This window comes from Aulonocara stuartgranti (genome assembly GCF_965226115.1).
Source record: "Aulonocara stuartgranti genome assembly, chromosome: 13".
NCBI lineage: Eukaryota > Metazoa > Chordata > Actinopteri > Cichliformes > Cichlidae > Aulonocara > Aulonocara stuartgranti.
The window spans coordinates 31,809,822-31,832,045 of NC_138949.1; the positions used below are offsets into that span (position 1 = coordinate 31,809,822).

The following is a 22,224-nucleotide window of genomic DNA, read 5'->3' on the forward strand; positions in this document are numbered from 1 at the left end:
ATAATTTGACAATATTATGTGGTGAAATTATTATTAACTAGTCTGGTTTAAGAACAAAATTTACAGTGCGTAATTTAAATTAATAGTTTATGCCATTTAAATGTCATGCAGCTGTGTCAGAGATTATCTTAAACCTCGCCCCCAAGCCATTGAAGGTTCAACTTCAGAGAAAAGTGGATGACATCACAGTGGCTGCAGCCAAACGTGGGCGGGGCTTAAACCCTTATACAGGGACCGTCCAGAATCCCAAGCATTTAGTTTACAAAGAGCACACATGCCAACCACAACTCCAACCACCCAACAATTTATTTCCACTTCTACATTTCAGACTCAAAGAAATATTAATACAAACTTAAACATGACAACTGCACACAGTTACACCTCAGTGGAAACATGGAAGTCCTTAAGTGACCACTTTTTTGGTACAATTGTACCACAGTGGAAATCTCTGCAGTTCAACCCAGAGTACTGCAACACTGAGATGCCTTCCACTTTGATGAAAGACATGTTGAAACTTTGTTCCATGTTAGTGGACGCAATGGACACAACTGTGGAGAAGGGAGATCCAGTGTCCACGCAGACTGATGAGGCCTGTCTTCACTCAGTGGACACAGAGTCCCCTGAGAAAACAGAAGAAACCCGAGCAAAGGACAGCATCCTGAAAGAAAGTTCTGTAGATGACCACGGTGATAAAGAAGAAACAGAAACTCCAGGACTGGAGGATTCTTCCGACTCAAAAAACCTCAAGCTGCATTTGACTGCAGAGGAGAGCAGTCTTGATAAAACATGCACAGGTGACAGTGAAAATAGCGAAATTGTAACACTGCATCGTGCACCTACACCACCCAACATATATCTAAATGTTTTTATTGGTTTTAGTGATTCATCTGAGGAAGAAGCGTCTGTGTCATCCCAGATGTTTCCTCCTCAAACCCAAACCACAGCCACAGTAGAACCGAAGAAAAACTACTCAGCTGATACAAAAGACTTGGACAACATAGAAGCTTGCCCCCTGGAAAAGCCTGTGAAGAAAAAACTACATAGGTCAGTCCGTAAGTCTGATTCAGATTTTGGTTCTTATGACATCACTCTGGCATCTGATTATCTGTCTGAAGAAAAGATGTGTGTTTACAAAGTTATTCAGTTGGTAGTTTCAGAGGCCAAAGCCTCGTCTAAATACAAGGACTTCACACAGCGGCACAATCCCGACTCTATCAGCGATCGCCTGCGTGAAAAACTCTGGCCTCAAATTGACGAGAAAAATTTGGATCTATCTCCAAAAAGGCTGACCAATATCAACAGGGACATTTTCACCAATCTTTGTAAAGCACATAACTGCAAGGAGAAATATTTGATTTTATATCTGAGCGAACGGCTTGATGATATTACTGTCCCAACGTTTACAGAACCCCTGTTGGCTTTACCAAAAAGAGTACTCACTATATCTGAAAACCGAGAAGAGTACATAAAAGTTGTTGAAAGCTTCACTAAAGATTTGGTTCTGCACGCTATAAGCAATGCAAATGAGACAAGGGAATTGCCTCCAAGGGTTGATAAAGCCATTATGAACAGGTTTACCAACAGGATTTGGGCTAAAATTTTGTCCCAAAACCTTAAAATGTCCTTCGAGAACACTGAAGAAGTCAGTGTGAAAGTATTCAATGAACTCCGGGAAAAGTGGAAAAATCCAAACACTGTGCTGGAGTTAATGTTTAATGGCCAAGACAATATTGACAATGTGATTGTCAAAAGTTTCAAAAGAAATGCCCCACTGAAGAGACCTAATTTCTTCTCTAGGGTTTTCTTACGAGCACGTTAAAGTTTACCTGACACCTGCATCAAAAAAGCGGCGTTTTCAAAAACACCTGGGTATACATGTGGACGTAGCCTAAATGCATTACATTTTTTATTACAATTCTTCATTGTAAATGTTAAAACCAAACTACTTTAAAGTAATTGTCTCATGAACCACCTGGTTGATAATAATTTCACCACATTACATTATAACGTTTTTCTGTCCTTTATCCCGTCTTCCTTCTCCCACCCCAACCAGTCGCAGCAGATGGCCGCCCCTCCCTGAGCCTGGTTCTGCCGGAGGTTTCTTCCTGTTAAAAGGGAGTTTTTCCTTCCCACTGTCGCCAAAGTGCTTGCTCATAGGGGGTCATATGATTGTTGGGTTCTGTATTATTGTAGGGTCTACCTTACAATAGAACGCGCCTTGAGGCAACTGTTGTTGTGATTAGGCACTATATAAATAAAATGGAATTGAATTCAAATAAAAATTAATTTAAAAAAAAGTTTTAAAAGTGTACTTAGTTTTATTTGCTGTCAATTTGCCTAGAATGGAATATCAGATTAGAACGGCCTCTAAAATATAATATTTAATCTATTAAATAAATCAAATGATTTACAGAAAATAAAATTCAAAAACACTTTCATTTTCACTGTATCTGTATGGCTATAGAGGAGCTGTTATTATTTTGCCTGTTTGTCAGTGCTGGTATGAACCCCGTCCATGCTGTGTTGATCCCTTTGCAAAGGTTTGAAGCTTCTTTCGATAAACCTGAGAAAGTCAGTTTGGGTCGATGCTCAGTGTATTTTTCCACAATAATCTTGGTGACAAGGATGAGATTTCTTGAGTGATTTTTGTTCTCTTTTTGTTCTCGCAGGTAGACTCAATGAGTCTGAAAGAGCGCTTATGTCCGAGCAAAGTATGGAGTACTGATGGGATTTCCGACTCATTTTAGAGAACTGGCTCTTTCGGCTCGGCTCACTAAAAAGAGCCGGCTCTTTCGGCTCCCAACCGGCTCTTCAGGTTGTTTTGTTGCTTTAATTAATTTATTATTAACAATAATATAAAATTATGCACAAAAGGAATTACTAATGTACAAAAAAAGTGTTTTTATTTCTATATGTTTATATATAAATATATGCGGTGGCCCTTAGAGACAAAACGAGTACAAACTCCAAAACACATTTCTAGCATGAACTGAACTTCCAAAACAGAGCTACCTAAGATCACTTAAATTACACAATTGAAAGCATATGTGTATTGTTTGTGTATTTACACACAAGCGCTCATATATATTCAAATAATTAAAAAAAAATGTTCATTTACTTGTTACTACCACACACCAAATCCGGTCGTTGGTACTTGCTGGCTTGTGTAGCCACTAGGTAACAAAAGCTCAACACTGCGCGTAGCATTCTGGAGCACTTCTGTTGTCTTTTGTACGTGTTTTGAGTTTTTATGTGCTTCTGAGTTTTTAGTGTTTTGGAGTTTGTACGTGCTTCGGAGTTTGTACGTCCTATGGAGTTTTTACGTGTTTTGGAGTTTATACGTGCTTCAGGGTTTGTACATGCTTCAGAGTTAATACATGTTTTGAAGTTTGGACGTGCTTTGTCTCTAGGGGCCACCGTAAATATACTTTTATTTATTCACTCCACCTAAAATGTAATAAATAAATCATATAATACAAAAACCAACTATTCACATTTCAACTTTTAACTACTTAAATTTTCAGCTTTTTCCTTTTACAAATTTAAAGTGAAACAACACAAAACACTGCAAACCACAACCCAATTAAATATAAATTAAAATAAGAAAACAAAAAAGATGTGTGGTGGGGCGTGGCCTGCGGTGCCGTGCAGAGGAGGCGGACGCACCTGCACGGCATCCGCAATCACGCCCCACCGAATTAAATATTGTACTGGGTCCTGTGGTTGGGTTGTTGGTGTTATGTTGAGCTGGAAGCGAGAGAGCTGCAGCTCTGAGTGCGAATGTACAGCAACCGTGTAGGGATTAATAAAAGCATCAAAATGCCACTGGGTCTGCCGTGGTCGTTTACAGGATGCATATTCTCTGTCATATGGGCCTGCATGAATAAACAAACTTTCTGAATCTTTTATCATCTGCAACTGAAAATAGTTGTGGATGATTACTATACCTTTCTATTGTGATGTTGTTGTCCCTGCCTCTTTCTCTGTCTCTCCCTCCTGCTCTGTTCCTGTGCTACTGCGAGTGTAACTACCACCCCTCCCCCCTCTTCCCAGCACAAAGCACAAGGCTCGCGTGCTGAGTGAAGCGGGAAAAAAGTGCGAGAGAGAGAGGGTGAGAGAAAAACCACGGCTCCTTGGCTCATGTCGTTCACGTCAAAGATCCGGCTCTAGGAGCCATTTCGTTTGTGACCAACACATCACTAGAATTCTCTCACTACTGCTCTATTCCGGTGTGGTTGGAGTATATGGATGTATTGTGGATGGATTATCTCCGTAATTCTTCTGAACAAAAGTTAGCATTCATCCTCCAGCATCACTGTGTTTATATTATGCTAACATAGCTGTGCCGCTAGTGATCACGTAGCAAATCATTATATACCAGCTAGTCCAACTTCTGTAACCCTACAAATGTCACTGCTGATTAGTTTTCTGTCTTCAATCATTTTGGAAGTGATAAAAGAGATGTATTATTTTATTTTTCTTATTAGAAATCTCTCATTCAGAACATGCTGTATCATGTTTAGGTGGAAACTAGCGAGCTAACTTCCTGCTAACTTCTAACTCAATTAAATTGAATAAATTCTGTTTTCAAATTTTATTTGTCACGTACACAGTCATACACAGTACGATATGCAGTGAAATGCTTAGACAACTGCTTGTGACCTAAAGAAAAAAAAAGGACAAGGCTATGAATAAGATAGGAAATAAATATGAAAAAATGAAAAAGGGTAAATTTAACTAGGAAGGAATAAAATATAAAATAATTAAGGTTAAAAATGAAATAACTGTACAACACAAATTAGAATAAAGGGTAAATTTAACTGGGAAAGAATAAGATAAAATATATAAATTAAAGTTGAAAATAAAATAACTGTACAACAAAATACACAATACACAGTATAGAACTATATAACTATATAAGAATGTATGAATGTTTTTATGGATGCCTGGATGTTAAACTTAATTGTTACACCGTAAAGCAGCAATGCTGATCATTACAGATGAAATAAATTAGACAGTTTTTAACTCTCAGTGATGCCGCAGCGTTTGTATGACTTTGGGACCTTAAAGGACGGCGTTTTGGACCCAGATTACTCTGGGAAGCTCGTGACTACGGTAGCGGTAATGCTCAGCTTTGTAGCTTACCAAAGTCGTACTAAAACAGTTTTGGGCAGTTTTTTTTGAAACATAAAATCACATAAAATAGGTTTGTAGTCAGTGAGAATTCAACCAGAATTCATGCATTTTTGTTTGAGAAAATTAAAGGATTTTAAGTGCTCTTTGTAGTGCGGAAAATACAGTAATCTGATTTTTTTTCTTAATTTAGTAAACCCCAAAACTTCTAACAGATAATTGTGCTTAGTTGAATAAATATTAAAAAACAGATAATGTAAGTATTTCTAGACAGGCTGGAGTCTTTCAGTATTCACAAACAGCATGCTGGTTCAGACGCTTCTCCTGGTGGATAGCGCTTTCTCTCTTCTCCTTGAATAAAAACGATTTTTCATGTTAGTTTTATTTCAAAATTCATGGTTAAAAAAAATCCTGTACATACGAACAGCAGATAATAAAGAAAAGCGAATGGTTCAGTCTAACACGTATTCTGCAGTATGACATTGAGCTTAAGTAAAACTGTACAGTTATAAAACTTGACTTATATCTGAGCCAAAATGATTTTCCAAGAAACAAATAAAACAGTGATGTAAACGTCACCTGACAGTCTGGTGTTTGCTAAAGCTGGTGACTGGATATCAGCCACTGATAAAGTGCTGTGTAATTTTCTGTGTCCATCTCGCCTCCTTTTAAAGTCTGTCATTTTTAACCCAGAACAGTCACTCTGAGGGAAACAGCAGGTCTGCACTCAGGAAACAAACTGCATTTACTTATTTTGTGCACAATTTTGTGTCGACATTACATTATATTGAACAGCAGCTGCAATAAACAGGAGACTAACACCAGGACACGTGGACGTGCTTCCTGACTCATCAGCAGGTGTTAAACAGCTGACAGGTGAGATGGATGTGTACAGGTAAACTGAGGGTCCATAGAGCTGATCAGTGGTGTCGTGAGGAAAATGTTGGCTTGTTATTTATGTTACAGAAACAAAGAGACACAAGACCAGGCAGAATTTTTAAGTAATTTAAGTCATATAATTTTTGTCTGAAGATGAAAGTTTATAGTTTATATACAAAAGATATACAATATATATGATATACACACACACACACACACACACACATATATATATATAGAGAGAGAGCAAGAGAGAGAACATATAAACATTCTTTCTCTCATCCGCTCTCTCTCGCACTTTTTTCCCGCTTCACTCAGCATGCAAGCCTTGTGCTTTACACTGGGAAGAGGGGGGAGGGGCGGTAGTTACACTCGCAGTAGCACAGGAACAGAGCAGGAGGGAGAGACAGAGAAAGAGCCAGGGACAACAACGTCACATTAGAAAGGTATATAATCATCCACAACTATTTTCAGTTGCAGATGATAAAGGATTCAGAAAGTTTATTCATGCAGGTCCATATGACAGAGAATATGCATGTTCTTTTTGTTTTCATATTATAATTTATATTTAATTGTGTTGTGGTTTGCAGTGTTTTGTGTTCTTTTCACTTTAAATTTGTGAAAGGAAAAAGCTGAAAATTTAAATAGTTAAAACTTGAAATGTGAATAGTTGATTTTTGTATTATATGATTTATTTATTACATTTTATGTGGAGTGAATAAATAAAAGTATATTTACGGTGGCCCCTAGAGACAAAGCACATACAAACTTCAAATCACGTACGAACTCTGAAGCATGTACAAACTCCAAAACACGTAAAAACACGTACAAACTCCAAAACACGTAAAAACTCCAAAACACGTAAAAACACGTACAAACTCCGAAGCACGTAAAAACTCAAGCATATAAAAACTCAGAAGCACATAAAAACTCAAAACACGTACAAAAGAACAACAGAAGTGCTCCAGGATGCTGGGCGCAGTGTTGAGCCTTTGTTATCTTGTGGCTACACAAGCCAGCAAGTACCAATGACCGGATTTGGTGTGTGGTAATAACAGGTAAATGAACTTTTTTTAAAATTATTTGAATATATATATGAGTGCCTGTGTATAAATACACAAACAATACACACATGCTTTCAATTGTGTAATTTAAGTGATCTAGTAGCTCTGCTTTGGAAGTTCAGTTCATGCTAGAAATGTGTTTTGGAGTTTGTACGTGTTTTGTCTCTAGGGGCCACCGCATATATTTATATATAAACATATATAAATAAAACCACTTGTTTTTACGTTAGTAATTCCTTTTGTGCATAATTTTATATTATTGTTAATAATAAATCAATTAAAGCAACAAAACAACCGTTAAAGCTGTTTCGGAGCCGAAAGAGCCGGCTCTTTTTAGTGAGCCGAACCGAAAGAGCCGGTTTTCTAAAAAGAGCCGGAAATCCCATCACACAATGAAAAGACAACATATGAAAATAAAAAAGAAAGAAAACAGGCAAAAAGTTAGAAGAAACAGTCTACTACATGTCTACTTTTTAATGCACAGGTACGATACAAAGTCTGCATTTTGCTAATTATTCTAAATATTCCTAACTATTTAAACATTTTTCAGTATCCTGCACTGTTTTTTGCCCTTCCACAATCATTTGAATTAAAAATTAAAAGAGCAGGAGTGTTAAAATTAATAATAAAAGGAATTTGTTGGCTTTTTCAAAAGGTACAAATAAAATATTGTTGATAGACCTGCCCCCTTTATTAGCTACAAAATAAAACATTAAGCCTTGATCTGTTCTGTTATTCTTCTTTTCAAAAGAAAAACATTTCTAGCCTTCCAGTGTTCTAAAAAAATTAAAAACAAACGCAAATATAAGATTATTAGAATTTTTAAAATATAAATGCTTAACATTGGAAAATACTATAACTGTTAACTATGGTACAGAACTTAACAAAATGTCATTAAAAATTATAAATACTGATAACAAAAAAAGTCATTCTTTTTAATTTATTGTCATGATTCTGGGTCCTTTTAACCCAGCGTTTTGTGTTTTCTCTTATTGCGATTTTGGTTCTGTTCTTCCTCTGTTTGGTGTTTACTCTGTTCTGCCCGTGTGCCCTGTATCTAGTCTGCGTTTCTTAGTTTGTGTCCTTTCATGTGTAAGTTCCTGTTTTATTGTGAAGGTCTGCGTCTTATGTGAGTGTTTTCAGTTTGACTCCCTAGTCTCGTCACGTTAATCACTCCCAGCTGTGTTCCTCACCTGTGTGTAATCTCCCTGTGTTCTCTGAGTGTATTTAAGTTGCGTCTTCTGTCATAGTAGTTGCTGGTTCGTCTGTGTTGTTTCCCCTCGGTCTCCCTGCATCTCTTCATGTGTATTTCCCCGGACCTCCCTGCATCTTCGTTTCTGGTTTGTTTTGTTAGTTTTACCCAGTTTAGGTTCCAGTTTCATGTTCCCAGTGCCTTTGTTGTTTGTATTTCCTTCGTTAATAAATACTCACCTGCACCAGAGCTGCCGCGTCCTTGTCCTAAATAATTCCACACGGCTTGCCCCGGCAAACCGTGACATTTATAAAATACAATCGGTCACATTTTTGAACAAAGGAACTGTACATTTTATTCAAATTATTCACACTGACTTTTTTGAATCTGCACAATTTGCTTCCCCTTTATTTTAACATTAACTTTGACTATTGCCTCCTCTAGTTCCTTATCAAAGGGACTCCACAGCTCACTGTCAATGTGTACAGGCTTTGTCAAACGAGCAGTAGCGACAAGAAAGTCTGCAGAAGTCCTGCCGGGCTCTCACCTTCGACCCCACCGTCCGGCTCTGCCCGTGGGCTTGTCTTCCTCAGCCTGCAGCCCTTCCTGATCTCGGCCAGCAGGTTGTCGACGGTGCATCCTTCGTCCCAATTGGCCATGTCTGTCCTAACTGCAGCACAGACACACGTTCCCCTGTGAGCTTAGCGCACGTGTCACAAACAACAGGTGAAAGCTGTCACTGCATCACCTGACAGCCTCACAGGTACAGCAGCATTTAATCTTTACAAACTTTCTTCTCGTCCTGATGCTCTCACATCATTTCCTTTAAATATTCAGCTGCTGATAAACTGTTGCAGAAAAATGTTGCTGATGTCAGCTATTGATTCTCGACCTGTCCGTCACCGGCCCTTCACATGTCTCACCTGTTCTCCACTTGCACTTGACCTGTCCTTCACCTGCCACACCTGGAGAGACAGGTGAGGGACACCTGTCTCTCCATTTAAGGAGGGAGGATTTAAGGTGAAATAATGGTGTCTGACTTGCTGATCTTTCTGGTGGGGGCTTCTTCTCTCAGTTTCCTCCCTTCCTCCAACCTCTTCCTCCTCTTCTCCTGCTCCCTGTGACCTTCGTTCTCCTGATCGAAGAATAAAAGGAACACACAGTTCAAACTTCAGCAGGCTAACCGGCCCCCCAGAGAGGGCGGAGCTTAACATTTACAGGGAAACAGGACTAATGTGTGGCAGCTACCACACTTTGTCACGGTTCAAGTCAGAGCCGATTGGCTGGCTGAGACATAGTTTAAATGACACATGCAAACGTGCGGCAGGGTATGAGTCCTGCAGACTGAGCCGCACTGCGATTGGCGCTGACCTTGAGGGTTCGAAGGAAGAGGTCTCTGAATGCCTTGATGGTGCTGAAGAGCTCTTCGAGGGAGAAGCTGTCAATGAGATGTCCTCACTAAGATAATAAAACGAGTGTGTGTGTGCACACGTGTGGTATCCCATGATTCCATGCTGTAAGTTCAGAGCCTGTGAGAACAGGCTGGGCGGGGACGATAAGATCTGCAGCGTCTGAGGTTCAGCTGTTTGTTATGGTGTATCTGCAGTTACGCCCTGATGGTACACAGACCACGTCGTCGTTGCTCTCACCTGGCAGCGAGGAGCTGTGGTGGAGCTTTGTGAGCTCTCTGCTGACTTAGGTAGTCAGCCAGTGGCTTTCAGTTTGAGCTGTTCTGCTTGTCATGTTAGCCTTGAAACTAAGTGAAACTGACTCGCACTTCCTTTTGCTAACGTCCTGCCGATAAAGCTTTTCAAACCGACCCAAATGGCCTGCTCATGTCTCCCCATCCAGCTCATGCGACATCTGTTGGTTCGTCCATCAAGCAGGTAAACATGCCCCTCTAAACAAATGAAATCAGCCAAGAGAGCCTCTGAAAGTGACCTGGACCTACAGCAACATTTAACTGTTTATATGACTGAGCGCCAACTGTCCTGACTGCCATCGTGAGGCAGAGTTCAGATTACTTAAACTGATCTCATGAAATCACAAATCACCTCAGAGGAGACCGAGAAGGAAGGGAAAAAAGGAAAAAAGGAAGGACAGGAAGGAAATAAGGAGAGAGGAGGAAGTGGACGAGGACATGAGCATACCTTGTAGTTGTCGAGTGCATCGAAGACGAGGTGGTGTCCCCGAGGGTCGAAGACGGCAAGAGCAGCCAGCAGCTGGAACAGCTGCATCTTCACCATGACATTGGACGTGTCGAGAGCTGAGGGCATATAGGAGGAGGTGGAGTTACCGCTTTCATAAGTAATGACTCTGAGTCGTCATCTTCACCTCACAGGTACACCGGCTACCTGCTTAGCTTAGGCTGGAACAGCCACCTGAGTCTACCTGTTGCTCAGGGTAGCGTGTAAATATGATTTTAAGGTGGTTTTAAGGCAGATCTGCTTCATTCTAACTTTCTGGTCCTCCACCCACCTTGAGCCAGCATCCTGATGTAGCCCTCGTTGTCCAGGATGAAATGCAGCCCTGCGGACGAGTTCATGATGGTCCGGACACAGCTGACGCAGGTGAGCTGCAGCAGAGCATCGGCGATGTGGGCGCAGCCGCGGCCCGACAGAGCCTCCAGCGCCTCCAGCAGGAGGTCCAAACCCTGTAGTTCAAGGAACTGCACCATCCATGACTGATTACTCACCTCCAGCCGCCGCTGCAGACCCGAGTAGTTCACCACTGTGGGAACCTGGAGGGGCAGAGTGACCATCGGTCAGAGCTGTGAGACGCCCTCTCCTTCCCCTGCAGGACTCCTGAGGTTCTGCTTCTTTCCTACCTGCAGCAGTCGGATGCAGAGCTCGGGGTCAGCGTTCTCCAGATTGGCCTCCACCTTGCCGTCAGTGACTGTGGCGGGGCCTCTGGTCAACTGGTCCTTTACCGCCCCCCATTTGGTACTGGTTGCCATGATGACAGGCTAAAGGTTTTACCGATGTTTGAGCTGACGAGGGTTAAAACAGATACAGGTAATCAATCACAAACAATCAATGACATCATCATCTTTTTAACGTCCATGACAAGCAGACCTGACACAAGCGATGACATCACGCCCGTGTCAGCCTGCCTCGGGCTCACAGTTTCACATTCATTAACACATCTCTGAGTCACAAACTGAGCTCCTCCAGTGGACGCCTTTATCTGCTCAGGAGGTCAGAGTCCTTTACTGTGATTGGACTCCATTTGGCTTTAGTTGTGTCATAAATTATTATTTGAATTATGTTCCTGACTGACAGCTCGAGTACACTTCTGATGTGGACCAGTTTTAACTTGGTTTTATTCAGCTCCGAATCAAAGCTCCAAATCACAACAACAGTCACCTTGAGATGCTGTACTGTCTTTGTACTCTCAACAACCATATGAGTAAGAAGTTTTGTGACAGTGGCAAGGAAAACCTCAATTTTAACAGGAAGAAACCTCCAGCAGAGCCAGGCTCAGACCAGTTTGGGAGAGGGAAGGAAGACAGGACAAAGGCACTCTGTGGAATGCATGAATAACAAGAAACAGAGAAAAAGAAGAAGAATGCAGTGAATCAGGCTGAAGGATCAGCTGATTAACAGACTGATAATAAAGCACATGATTGGCTCCAGTAACAGAAAAATAAACACGAAGCGCTCACAGCTATCGTGGCTGTGATTTGGAAAGTGAATGAATCAGACTGAAGGCTACGTGAATCCTGCACTCAGTGTGTTGCAGAGTCTTCATCAGTGAAGAAGAGTGACTGCACGTCACAGCGTGGTGGGTGAAATATGTCAGCTATGTGGTATTTCTGGTATTCAGTGCGTGTGCATGTCCTGACAGCTGAGCACGCTCGCCACATTAACGCGCCGCTGTGAGAAAACCTGAACTTTAAACTTGAAAGGTGGAGTAGGTCAGTCACATGGTCAAAGGGTGTTTCCAGAGGCCTGGATTCAAATCTCCCCCGGGGCATTTGAATCCCCCCCCCCATCCAGCCAGCCTTCCTGCGTCAGTAAAGCTTCAGAATATTAAACACAACCATGAAACTTTCAGACTCACTGCAACATGGTCCTAATAAAGTGAGCACTGACTGTGTAAACCAGCAGAAACACAGGCAGGAAATTCACCTGTAAAGGTGTGTGTGGGTGTGTGTGTGAGTGAAGACAGACTGACTGGGGGGAGAAATTCCTTCTCAGCAGATGAGCTCAGGATAAAGACTCTTCCTCTTTTTGGACAGATGCTTCATCGCTTGGTTAAACTGTGGCCTCCTCCTCACGCCCGGCAGCAGAACTTTAACCACGGAAACAAATGCTCCTCATCAGCAGCAGCAGGTTTCAGTCTTCAGAGAAGGACCAGCAAACAAACTCAGCACTAGTTGTTCCAGTATCGGGAAAAACTGAGGGATGATCCTTTAAACCTGAAGCTCAGGTGTTTGTCATCATTTAACAACTTAAACAGACCTTTCACTGTACACATGCGCATATCTGTCAGTGGTACACCCTCACAGAAGAACAAATGCATTGATCTCAGTGCTGATGGATCAATACAGTGATTGGATAAGAGCAGACCCGCATGCTCCGATTCAAAGGTTCAAAAGTTTAAACACAGTTGTGGCTAAAAACCGCTGACAGGTCGAGCTGTGCCTGCCAAACCGGACTCCCTTCAAAATTAATCGAATTTAGTGTCTGAGCTTCAGTTCACTCGGTGCTGTGGTGGGTTCGGCTCAGCAACACCGGCCGGAGGACGGAGCAGCTTCAGCCGCTCCGCTGCTCCCACAGGTACAGGTGTATTTCACCGGGAACAGAAGAAGCTCATCACACAAACTTACCTGGAATCTGTCACTTGTGTCAAGCCGGCCTCCAATTCGAGACTTGCAGTCAAGCCAGCCTCCAGTTTGTTTTACGTTCCCTGTGTATTCAAAGTATTACGGAATGGATGTGGAAACCGGATTTCAAAATAAAAGCCAACTTCGAGTGAATTAACAGGTATGTTAAGAACATAATAACATATAATTTAGGCTTTTTTTTTCCTTTTTCTTTTTTTTCAAACTCTAATGTTAGATCTATATGATAGTGATGGCCCGCTTGAAGCTGACGCTCCGGAGCGTGTGTCGAAAAAAACAACACACTGGTTCAGAAGCACTGTGTCGAGGCTTGCTTCGTTTGGCAAAAGTCACGTGACCAGTGACGTCCGAAGCTTCATTACGCACGTAACTGCTTCGGTACCTGATTCAAACGGATATAAGGAAGTGAATCATCCACGGGATTCGTGGAGTGTGTTGATGGTGACATAGAGCGAAGAGGTGATCATTCCACTGACAGATATGGAGCCAGCGAGGAAGAGAGGACGTTCTGGCGTGTGGGAATATTTTGAGTTGATTTTGCTCAATTCATTTTATCTGCCGAAGTGAAAAACCTGAAATGTCCAAAATCATGTTTTCATAATGTAAATCTCATTACAGCATATGACTTTAGGAACACTTCCATGTGAATTAAAGCTGATGAAGACTACAACAATGTATTTGACACTATACGTACATTACATTGCTACAGTTTAGAAAATCATTTTGTTTATTGTTTTTAGGTGATAGTCTGCAGGACCCAGGAATACCTGCATATCTACCAGCTTGCAGTGCAGTTCCTGCACTCCACAGCCTCTTCTGTTCCATGCAAGTGGATTTTCTCCAGGGCAGGAGAAACTATTTCTAAGAAAAGAAACAGACTCAGCCAGCGCACAGTAACACTAATCCTCTTTTTAAATGTAAATTACAAAAGGGCTACCTGACATAGATCATGTTTTTACTTTGCAAGTTCTTGATTAGGGGTGGGTTTTGATTATTGCCTTTCTGATTACAATCCATGCTAAATTGGATAAATTTATATTGATTCATTACAATCCTGTGTCGATTTGTAAATTAACGTTATTATGCCTGAAACGCCAGCATCTCAGGTTAAACCTCACAACATGTCGTCAAACACCATACAGCTAAAACAGTACCTGGGAGCAGGTTTACGGATTCTGCATACAAACGTAAACACAGAGCGCGGACCCGACGCGTCAGAGTCAGATTTTGGTGTGTCGTCAGGTCCGCGCTGTGTTTGCCTCTTTTTTTTTTCGCTGGCTTCTGCAGCTGCAGGTTCATAACTCTCTGTTTACATCTCTAATTAAGTCTCACATGTGTCAGCTTTCTTTTAATAGATACGAAATTATGGATATATACTGATAGATGACCAGAATTGTAATATTTCTGACTGAGGCAAAACTTTCAAGATTCCAATCAAATTGAATCGGATCCTGTATCGAATCAAAATGATTCTACAAATCAGTAACGATGCAGCCGTACTCAGCCCCTAAGCATTTTCCCTTTCCAGTTCACAATCAATCCCACCCCTAGGTCAAAAATATGTATAGGACAATTGGCCTAATCTAATATTTTGTATGAACCTGTCCAGCTGTCCAGTGATTAAATGACAAGTAGATGGGGGCAGGACTCCACAGCAGGGGCATACTCCATAATGTGCTGTGCAGTCTCATATGTATATTGTATATGTTGCTCACTTATTGTATTTACCAACATAAAGGAGTTATGAGCAAAGAAAGGCCACACCATAGTGCATGTTTAAATAGGGAAAGTTTATTGATCAAAATGTATTACGCAAATACGCATTACATTTTTTTCAGCCCCCCAATCGAGAAAACAAAACCAATTACATGTTCAAAGCAACGGAACGGTGGCCCAATATCAGAGAGAACTCCACTCTTGAGTGAGCAGTGATGATTGAGTGTGCGTGTTAGTCCCCATAGGGAAATAGTTCCTCTGCATTTAACCCATTCACCCAGTGAATTTTTTATTGAGCAGTCTGTTTTATTTTGCAGATTCAAGCTGCTCTTCAAAATATTCGCCACCAGATGTCACCGGAGAGGACTGTGTTGAAAAGCTTCGAGTAATGAACCATTTTTCAATACAAGCTTCAGTGCTTCGGAAAGCTTCATTTGGCCATCACTACTATATGACACAGCCTTGTACCCTAATTGTGCCCTGTCACTATCAAGGCCATCTTATTTTGCCTTCCAAAATAAAAGCCTTTTCAAATTGTCCATATACGACCTACTCTTTTAACGATTTCAAAATGCTCTTAAATGAAAAATTCATGTTTCAACAGGATAATTCCACTTTAGATCAACAGTATACAGCCCCACAGTGATACCATATCAATATCAAGTCATTCTGATTTTGACTTCCAAAGTAAAAGCCTTTGACAATGTCAAAGTAAAAGCAGGAGTGACTAAAACAAGCTCTCTTCAATTATTTTGGGATGTTATTTACTTATCAATTGTGAAAAAATTGCTCTGAATAAACAGAGAAGCAAAAACGCTCATGAACTGGCGTGGAGAAAGACGTGTCTGTGTGAACAGGGAAAAAGCTGAACGTGGCGCGGCGCTTCCACGTGCAGTGTCTACCATCACGAGTAAAAAGACTGCAACATTAACATTAGCATTGGAGGCTAAATAGAATTTTCGACACATCTCCTCCTCTATTAAAGCTCGTTTTCAGCAACCGAACACCAAGAAACATCAAGAAAACCTCACTGCGCCGATAGAATACCGTGAATTTTATATAAGTTTGAATAACTTACCGTTTGTGTAAAATACTCCAATGAGTACGGCAGGCATCCACCACGGTGTAACCAGCAGAAGCACATGGAAAATCGGCCCGGCAGAGCAAACTATTTATTGATCCACGGGTTTACCTGGGCAGAAGCCCAGGGGCCTGCCAAGTTAAATAACTCTCTTCAGAGTTCATTTGCTTGGACTTGAATAACACTGTTTAATAACTCCAACACTGAACACTATTTGAATCAGAATGTGTTAAAATGACACTTTGAGAGTGGAAATCAACTCTAACATCTTTAACCCTGAAATTTTAACACTCCAGTTTTTGCTGTGTATATTTAGCCACACTGATGTTTCTGTTTTTAGTTCAGATATTGTCATCATTGTGGATGTTTTTGCTAGATGCTGTAAATGTGTAGTACGTGTGTGCCACATATGTGTTATAGGCAGGAACACAACGGTTACATCATTATCATACAGCATACGGATGATGATGCCCGATGAGGAGCGAGACGAGGAAGCCGACGAAGCCGCCTCCCCCTCAGTCTTTTCTCTCTTCAGAGAGCTTGACCTCTGAGGGCCGCCATGGCTCTGACTCTTCAGAGGAACCGTCACCTGCTGTGTGGGAGGGATGTGGCCGTGCACAGATGCCGGCCTCTCGCCGCCTTTCCGCCGCTCCAACTTGGCTCTGAGTGTGGAGTACGAGTCAGCATGGGCGGGGTTGTGGGTGAAGGACTGAGAGCGCTTCTTGCGTGGGTTGTCATCAAAGAACTCAATGATGAAAGCTTGCTGAGTGAGGTGCTCGGGGGGCGCCTGTTTGGGAAATTCGGTGGGTGACAGAGCTTTAGGAGGACTCTGGGACAGGGGCCTCTCAGGGGCTACGGGTGAGGCAGAGGCCGGTCTGGGTGGAGCATACTGCAGTGGTTGGTGTAGCTGACTATGGATGGACTGGCCTGATTGGATGACCTGCTGCGACGCCTGGGACAGCTCTGATTGCATAGAGTGCTCAGTGCGGACCGAGTGGTGGGATTTACCCCTTCCTTTGAGAACTGGGTCCTCTGAGTCACTCTGGGTCCCATCCTCATGGTGGTGACCTAAAGACAGGAATAAAGATGTCAGTGAGTACTAGCTTTTGAACTTTGAAGCTCAATGGTCACAAGTGTATGACTGAAGCTTTGATAGCCTCAAACAAAGACAGAAGTTTAGTGGGGTCAGTAAAATCAGAGAAATATCAGAAGATTCAGGGACCGTGTGTCAATAAATTGTTAACAATGAAGTGCTGGACAGGTTTTATCACCAGCAGGAAGCATAATCCCCGATTACCTGTGAATGACAAACAGGTAACACAGGTATGGTCCGGAACACAGGTGCAACTCTGACCTTTCAGGGTCTTGATGTTCATGGCGAGGTCACTCTTGGTGCTGTAAACGTCTTCAGACGGTGGGCGTCTCTTCATCATGCTTACATCACTGTGGACCAGCCAGTCAGCCACCTTGCTCTCTGCTGACATCACCTCTGCAGGTGTGGCCATGATGGCTGTCTTGGTGGGTGTAGCCTGCAGCTTCCTCTGGCGAGTGGAGAACTTGGTGATGTGGTCTTTAATCTTGATCTTCCCAGGCATGCAATCATCAAACTCAATGGTAAAGGAGGCATGGCTCTGAACGACAGGCGGAGTCGGAGTGGGAAGTGAGGGTGGGGCCGGGGGCGTGTCAGTGTCCTTGGTGGGGATCTCATGGAGCTCCGCGCCTGAGGACTTAGGGTGCTGGAAGTCCTTGGTGGGGATCTCAAAGTAGCTCGGCTCACGGTGGTACGAAGGGAAGGCGGACTTTGGCTGACAGTCTGACAGCGATGCAGAAAATTCTGGATCTGCAGAGGGAGCGTCTTTCTGAACATCTGACAGAGGCAAAGAGATGACATCTCACCAACATCATCAATAACGCACCATCAGCTCAATTTAGCTTTATTTATACAGCACCAGTTTACTGCACTCCTCCACTTTATTAAGGTGTGCGTACCTGAATGTGGCTCATCGCTGGTTTGGACTTTACTCCCATAATCCTCCTCTCCCCACCAGGAAGGCTGGCCATACAAAGGAGTGGGCCGACACACCGGCGCCTCTGTCACAGAAACGTGTGATAGGTGAAATTGCCGACCAATCAAAGTGTCCCGAGGAGCGTGAACAAACGACTTTCTGGTTTGTTACTAAAACATTTTCCTGAACGAGCAGATTTATAGTAAAAAATACATCAGAACAAACAGCAACACATCATCTGCGTACAGGAACACACAGCGGCCAGACACCTGATCCAGTACTTTTTAACCCTGCACCAGGCTTTCTGGTGCAGGGTTTTGTGTTACATTATGTTTTGTACAGTGCAGTATATTTTTGACCCTGTGTGATGTCAAAATTTTGTGTTATTGCTTGTATTACGCCCAGTATTGTTAGGAGTACATTTGATACACAGTATATTTACTGCCAGTACTGTTGCTGTATTATTGTTACCCTGTGCGAGGCTCTTGGTACTCTGCGCTTTCTCGCCTCTCGCCCGCTCATCCACGTCACTCTTCTTCCCCTCTGAAGGCTTTAGGCTCATCTGCAGCTGACTGCTGTACTTCTCATGCTGAAACAGAAGAACGAGGCAAACGTACTCAAGGTACTGCAAATTGCATGTGCTCACGGTACTGTACATGCTGTGTGTAGTCATGAGAAATTCATGACGCTCTGAGTAGTTTTGGAAATGCAAACTAAATGCAGTTAAACAAGGAAATTAAATAACACCCTCTATGCAGTAATTTGTACAATAGAAAACACACACCCACAAACACCAACCTTTAGGGCCTCCTCTGGGACTTTGTGTTGACTTTTCTCCAGAACGTAGACGTGAGAATGTGAACAACAGCTCAGAAAAATATTAAAATTATCTCACACACACACACACACACACACACACACACACACACACACACACACACACACACACAGGCGCGCACAGACACGCACACAAACAGTGCGTGTGTGCGTCTGAAGGATATCGTATCCGAAGCGGATGATGTCGGACAGTTTGAGGGTGATGTAGGTCTGATCAGGAATCCGAAGGTCGTTTACAAATGTCTGCAGGAAACAAACAAACAAACGTCCAGGTGAAAGTTTCTGATTATGATGCTGAAGTCCACTCTGAAGGTTTTCACTCTTTTGTGATTTTACAGTTCTTGCCTGTTTAAATTAAAGTGGAATTAAATTTTTTTAAGTTAATAAAAAAAAAAAAAAATCTTTGTACTGTAACCTGTGACTTTAGGCATCACCACCCCCCACCTGTGTTTGCTGCTGATTGGTGGATACCTATGATAATGTACTGATATGTTGTGTATGGCTCACCCCATTGAGGCTGCCCAGGTCCTTCACCAGGTGTTCATCAGTGGTCGGGTTGTAGTTGATGACAGCGTGCTGTTTGTCCACACTGCGAGACTGAGACACACACACATACAACTCTTTTTGCTTACTTTCACTGCGACTCAAACAAGACACCATTACAACTTCCTTTTTCAGACCAACCTAGAGGGAGGCAATTTCTACTAACCCGAACACCTGCACAGGTCAGCCTCACCTGAAGCATCAGCTCGCAGTCCTCTCGGCCCACAAAAATCATCTCTCGGGGGAGGCGGTGTCGAGTCCCCGAACTGCTTACCAGGAACCATGATGTCACACTCATCTTCACAGGCCTGCTGAGAAACCCCAGAGCATCCTGGGAAATGAAGACAGAGGCAGGTGATACAGGTGGGTTTGTGCGGGCCTGTTGTGCCACCGTGACAGATTTTAAATATTTAATCAGACAAAATGAGTAATTTCAGACGATCCTGCTCTTACTGATTTGTGTGTGTTTGAATCCTGACAGCTGAGGCACCTGCAGGTGTGTAGTCAGGTCCAAAAGGACCTGCAGGTTGTCCACACCAGCCTGAGTCTGAGGTTCAAACACCTTCAACTTTCAATTAAGCACTGAATGAACTCCTACAGACATTTTTATTCACAGTGCTCTGATTACAGAGGTTCGGCACAGAAACGGGGTCATGCAGTCAAATATGTGATATTTATTAAAAACACAGAGCATGAGCAAATCAACTGTTCATTTCATCTTTAGAGTTAAAAGTTGAACTAAAGCACTGACCAGCAGAAAATAAAACACGAGCGCTTTATAAAACTTCTAATTTGAAATAACGGCTCAGAGATGATTCTGTTTCCTGGGAAGGGGTTAAAGATATTTCCTATTTCTAACAGGAAATATCCAACTGTCAAATGACCACATGATCTCACACACACACTCGCACAGGTGAGAGTCACTGACATTAAAACTTCAGTTTTAGTGTTTTTCTGCACATATACTGCAGTATCATCAGTACTGTCAATACTTTTGTGTGAACCACACGAACAGATGAAGTGAGAGTTTGGAGTTTGAGCACTGGGTTTTGTATGCAGGAGCTCTTGCAGACACAGCTGAAGGATAGATGAAGCTCCTCTGCAGCACAGACAGCAGTGCCACAGACGCTCTGTCCAATCAGAGGCTGACACACGGGCACACATGGAGTAGATCAGCTCCTCCATCAGTCACTGAGACTTCACATCCACTCTGGAGCTCACTCTGTGAAGCTCTGCCCTTCTCAGGAGGTCAGAGGTGATTGGACGGCTCACTCCAAAGGGTTCCATAGGTAAAAAAGTCTGGGGAAGGGAGGGGGGGATCTTCCTGTTTTTCATCACGGCATAGAACCAGTGAAGAAAACTGCTCATGATGTGGACAAGTGTGGACAACACACACTCAGATGCACATACACACAGACAACCACAGACACTGAGCTGATGCTGGAGGAGAGGAGCGGCTCTTCAGCAGCATCTCTCCAGGCCTCAGCGCCTCTCGGCGGCTGCTGCCCAGAGCTGCTCCTCCTGTCCGGTTCCGACAGACGTGTGTGTGTGAAGGGTGGGGGAGTTACAGACAGATGACAGACAGGCTCTCCTCCTCCACGCCCTGCCCTCCCCCTCTCTTACCTCCGGGCTCTTCCCCGCTGCTCTTCGCTTCTTGGATCTGGGGCTGGCGTGCTGCGGGGCGGGCAGAGCATGAGCGGGTCCCGTTATCCGGACTCACACGGACTGGGGCGGCTCGGCTCCGATGATGCTCTACAACATCTCCTCCTGACGCACCCGCTGCGTCAACACGCACCGCGACAGCGACCACCGCACCGGAAGAGCTGCCGAGACCTTCACAATTAAAGCCCGCACCTGATAACATGCCCAGTGAGGTTCGAACAGGTTTTATTAGAAAAAATAGAATATTACAGTCCACTGCAGCACCGACCGAGTCTGAGGCAGGCACACCGGGGCTGGCTGTCAAATTACCTGGTACTGCCACAGCAGAGGGCGCTGTGGAGCTCTGTTATCATACATTTGGCTTGGCAGTGGTCAGTAGTTAGACTCAGAGGCACTATGTTGTAATTTCGGTGAGTCAGACTGAATTTTCATGTTGTTTTTGTTCACACAAAACTAGCCATTGATTAAAATGAAACAGTGGTTCACCTGCTGGCTAAAGTCACGTGGTAGGCAGGATTCTGCAGATTGTACCGATAGGGATGGTGTGTGCTGAGCCAATCCAGCGGTGCACACCTCACACGACTGAGTCGAATGGCTGTGTAAGTGGCAAGTCAGACCTGCATGATCCAGCAAGACTTAAACCGGAGAGCAGCTCAGAGTCCCTTTTACATACTGTAAGACTTGAGCACGGAAAAGCACGGCCCCCTCAGCGTTGGTCTGCTGAGGAGCGATGATGGAGGATAACTCATGTACGAGTAAAAAGTGTGACCACGCGAGTAACTTCGTCACAGCACACCTGACTGCAGGTGTGACCGTGACGGAACGGCTGCCCTCGGCCTACTCTTATTGTGAAGGCGGGTCGGTTTCCGGTCGCGCGCTCGGCAGTGTGAGGGTTTTCGGAAGACCCGCTCATCGGTAATCAGCACAGATTCTTCTGATCGATCAGCTCAGCGTGCGCCGGGCAGAGGTCACATGATTTGGAGCGCCGTCGCTTCAGTACGGGAAGCGCCGGTTTTGCGTGACGTCACCGCAACGCTGACACGGGGATGAGGATGATGACGTCATCTATTGTAAAAAAAGAAAAAAAAAGAAAAAGAAAAAAAAAGTAAATAAGCACGTGCACGTCTCCGGTTCATGGCTCTGCGTGTGACCGTCTGTGAGCTGCAGATGAAGAGTCTACCTCACATGTGACTCAGCTGCTTACCTGCGCTGTGTGCGTGCGTGTGTGTATGTTGGGGGGGTGTACACTAATTCAGTTTTATTTA

The 22,224-nt window shown here is 43.3% G+C and overlaps 2 protein-coding genes across 2 annotated transcripts; both read right to left on the reverse strand.

Moving 5' to 3' along the window:
* Positions 1-10,093: 10,093 nt before the first annotated feature.
* Positions 10,094-15,986, reverse strand: LOC309720234 (inverted formin-2-like). The gene is made up of 4 exons (XM_082556933.1): positions 15,909-15,986; positions 11,096-11,257; positions 10,747-11,008; positions 10,094-10,534 (listed from the first exon to the last, which is right to left on the reverse strand). The coding sequence occupies exons 2-4, from the start codon at positions 11,222-11,224 to the stop codon at positions 10,293-10,295; spliced, it is 633 nt and encodes a 210-aa protein (XP_082413059.1). The 5' UTR covers positions 11,225-11,257; positions 15,909-15,986; the 3' UTR covers positions 10,094-10,292.
* Positions 15,648-22,013, reverse strand: LOC309720784 (centrosomal protein of 170 kDa protein B-like; the record flags this gene model as incomplete). The annotated part of the gene is made up of 11 exons (XM_082557958.1): positions 21,209-22,013; positions 20,921-21,120; positions 19,491-19,628; positions 19,262-19,351; positions 18,917-18,997; positions 18,716-18,772; positions 18,369-18,506; positions 17,901-18,072; positions 17,266-17,778; positions 16,351-16,979; positions 15,648-15,728 (listed from the first exon to the last, which is right to left on the reverse strand). Exons 3-11 carry the CDS (start codon positions 19,593-19,595, stop codon positions 15,648-15,650), a joined length of 1,866 nt encoding a protein of 621 aa, XP_082414084.1. The 5' UTR covers positions 19,596-19,628; positions 20,921-21,120; positions 21,209-22,013.
* Between the last annotated feature and the right edge of the window lie 211 nt (positions 22,014-22,224).

Bases quoted from the DNA above. Each gene is read 5' to 3' on its own strand.
- LOC309720234 (XM_082556933.1), bottom strand. From the start codon at position 11,224: ATGGCAACCAGTACCAAATGGGGGGCGGTAAAGGACCAGTTGACCAGA. The intron at 11,009-11,095 runs GTAGGAAAGAAG...CTGCCCCTCCAG, and splicing joins TCTGCATCCGACTGCTGCAG to GTTCCCACAGTGGTGAACTA. The intron at 10,535-10,746 runs GTGGGTGGAGGA...ATATGCCCTCAG, and splicing joins CATCAGGATGCTGGCTCAAG to CTCTCGACACGTCCAATGTC.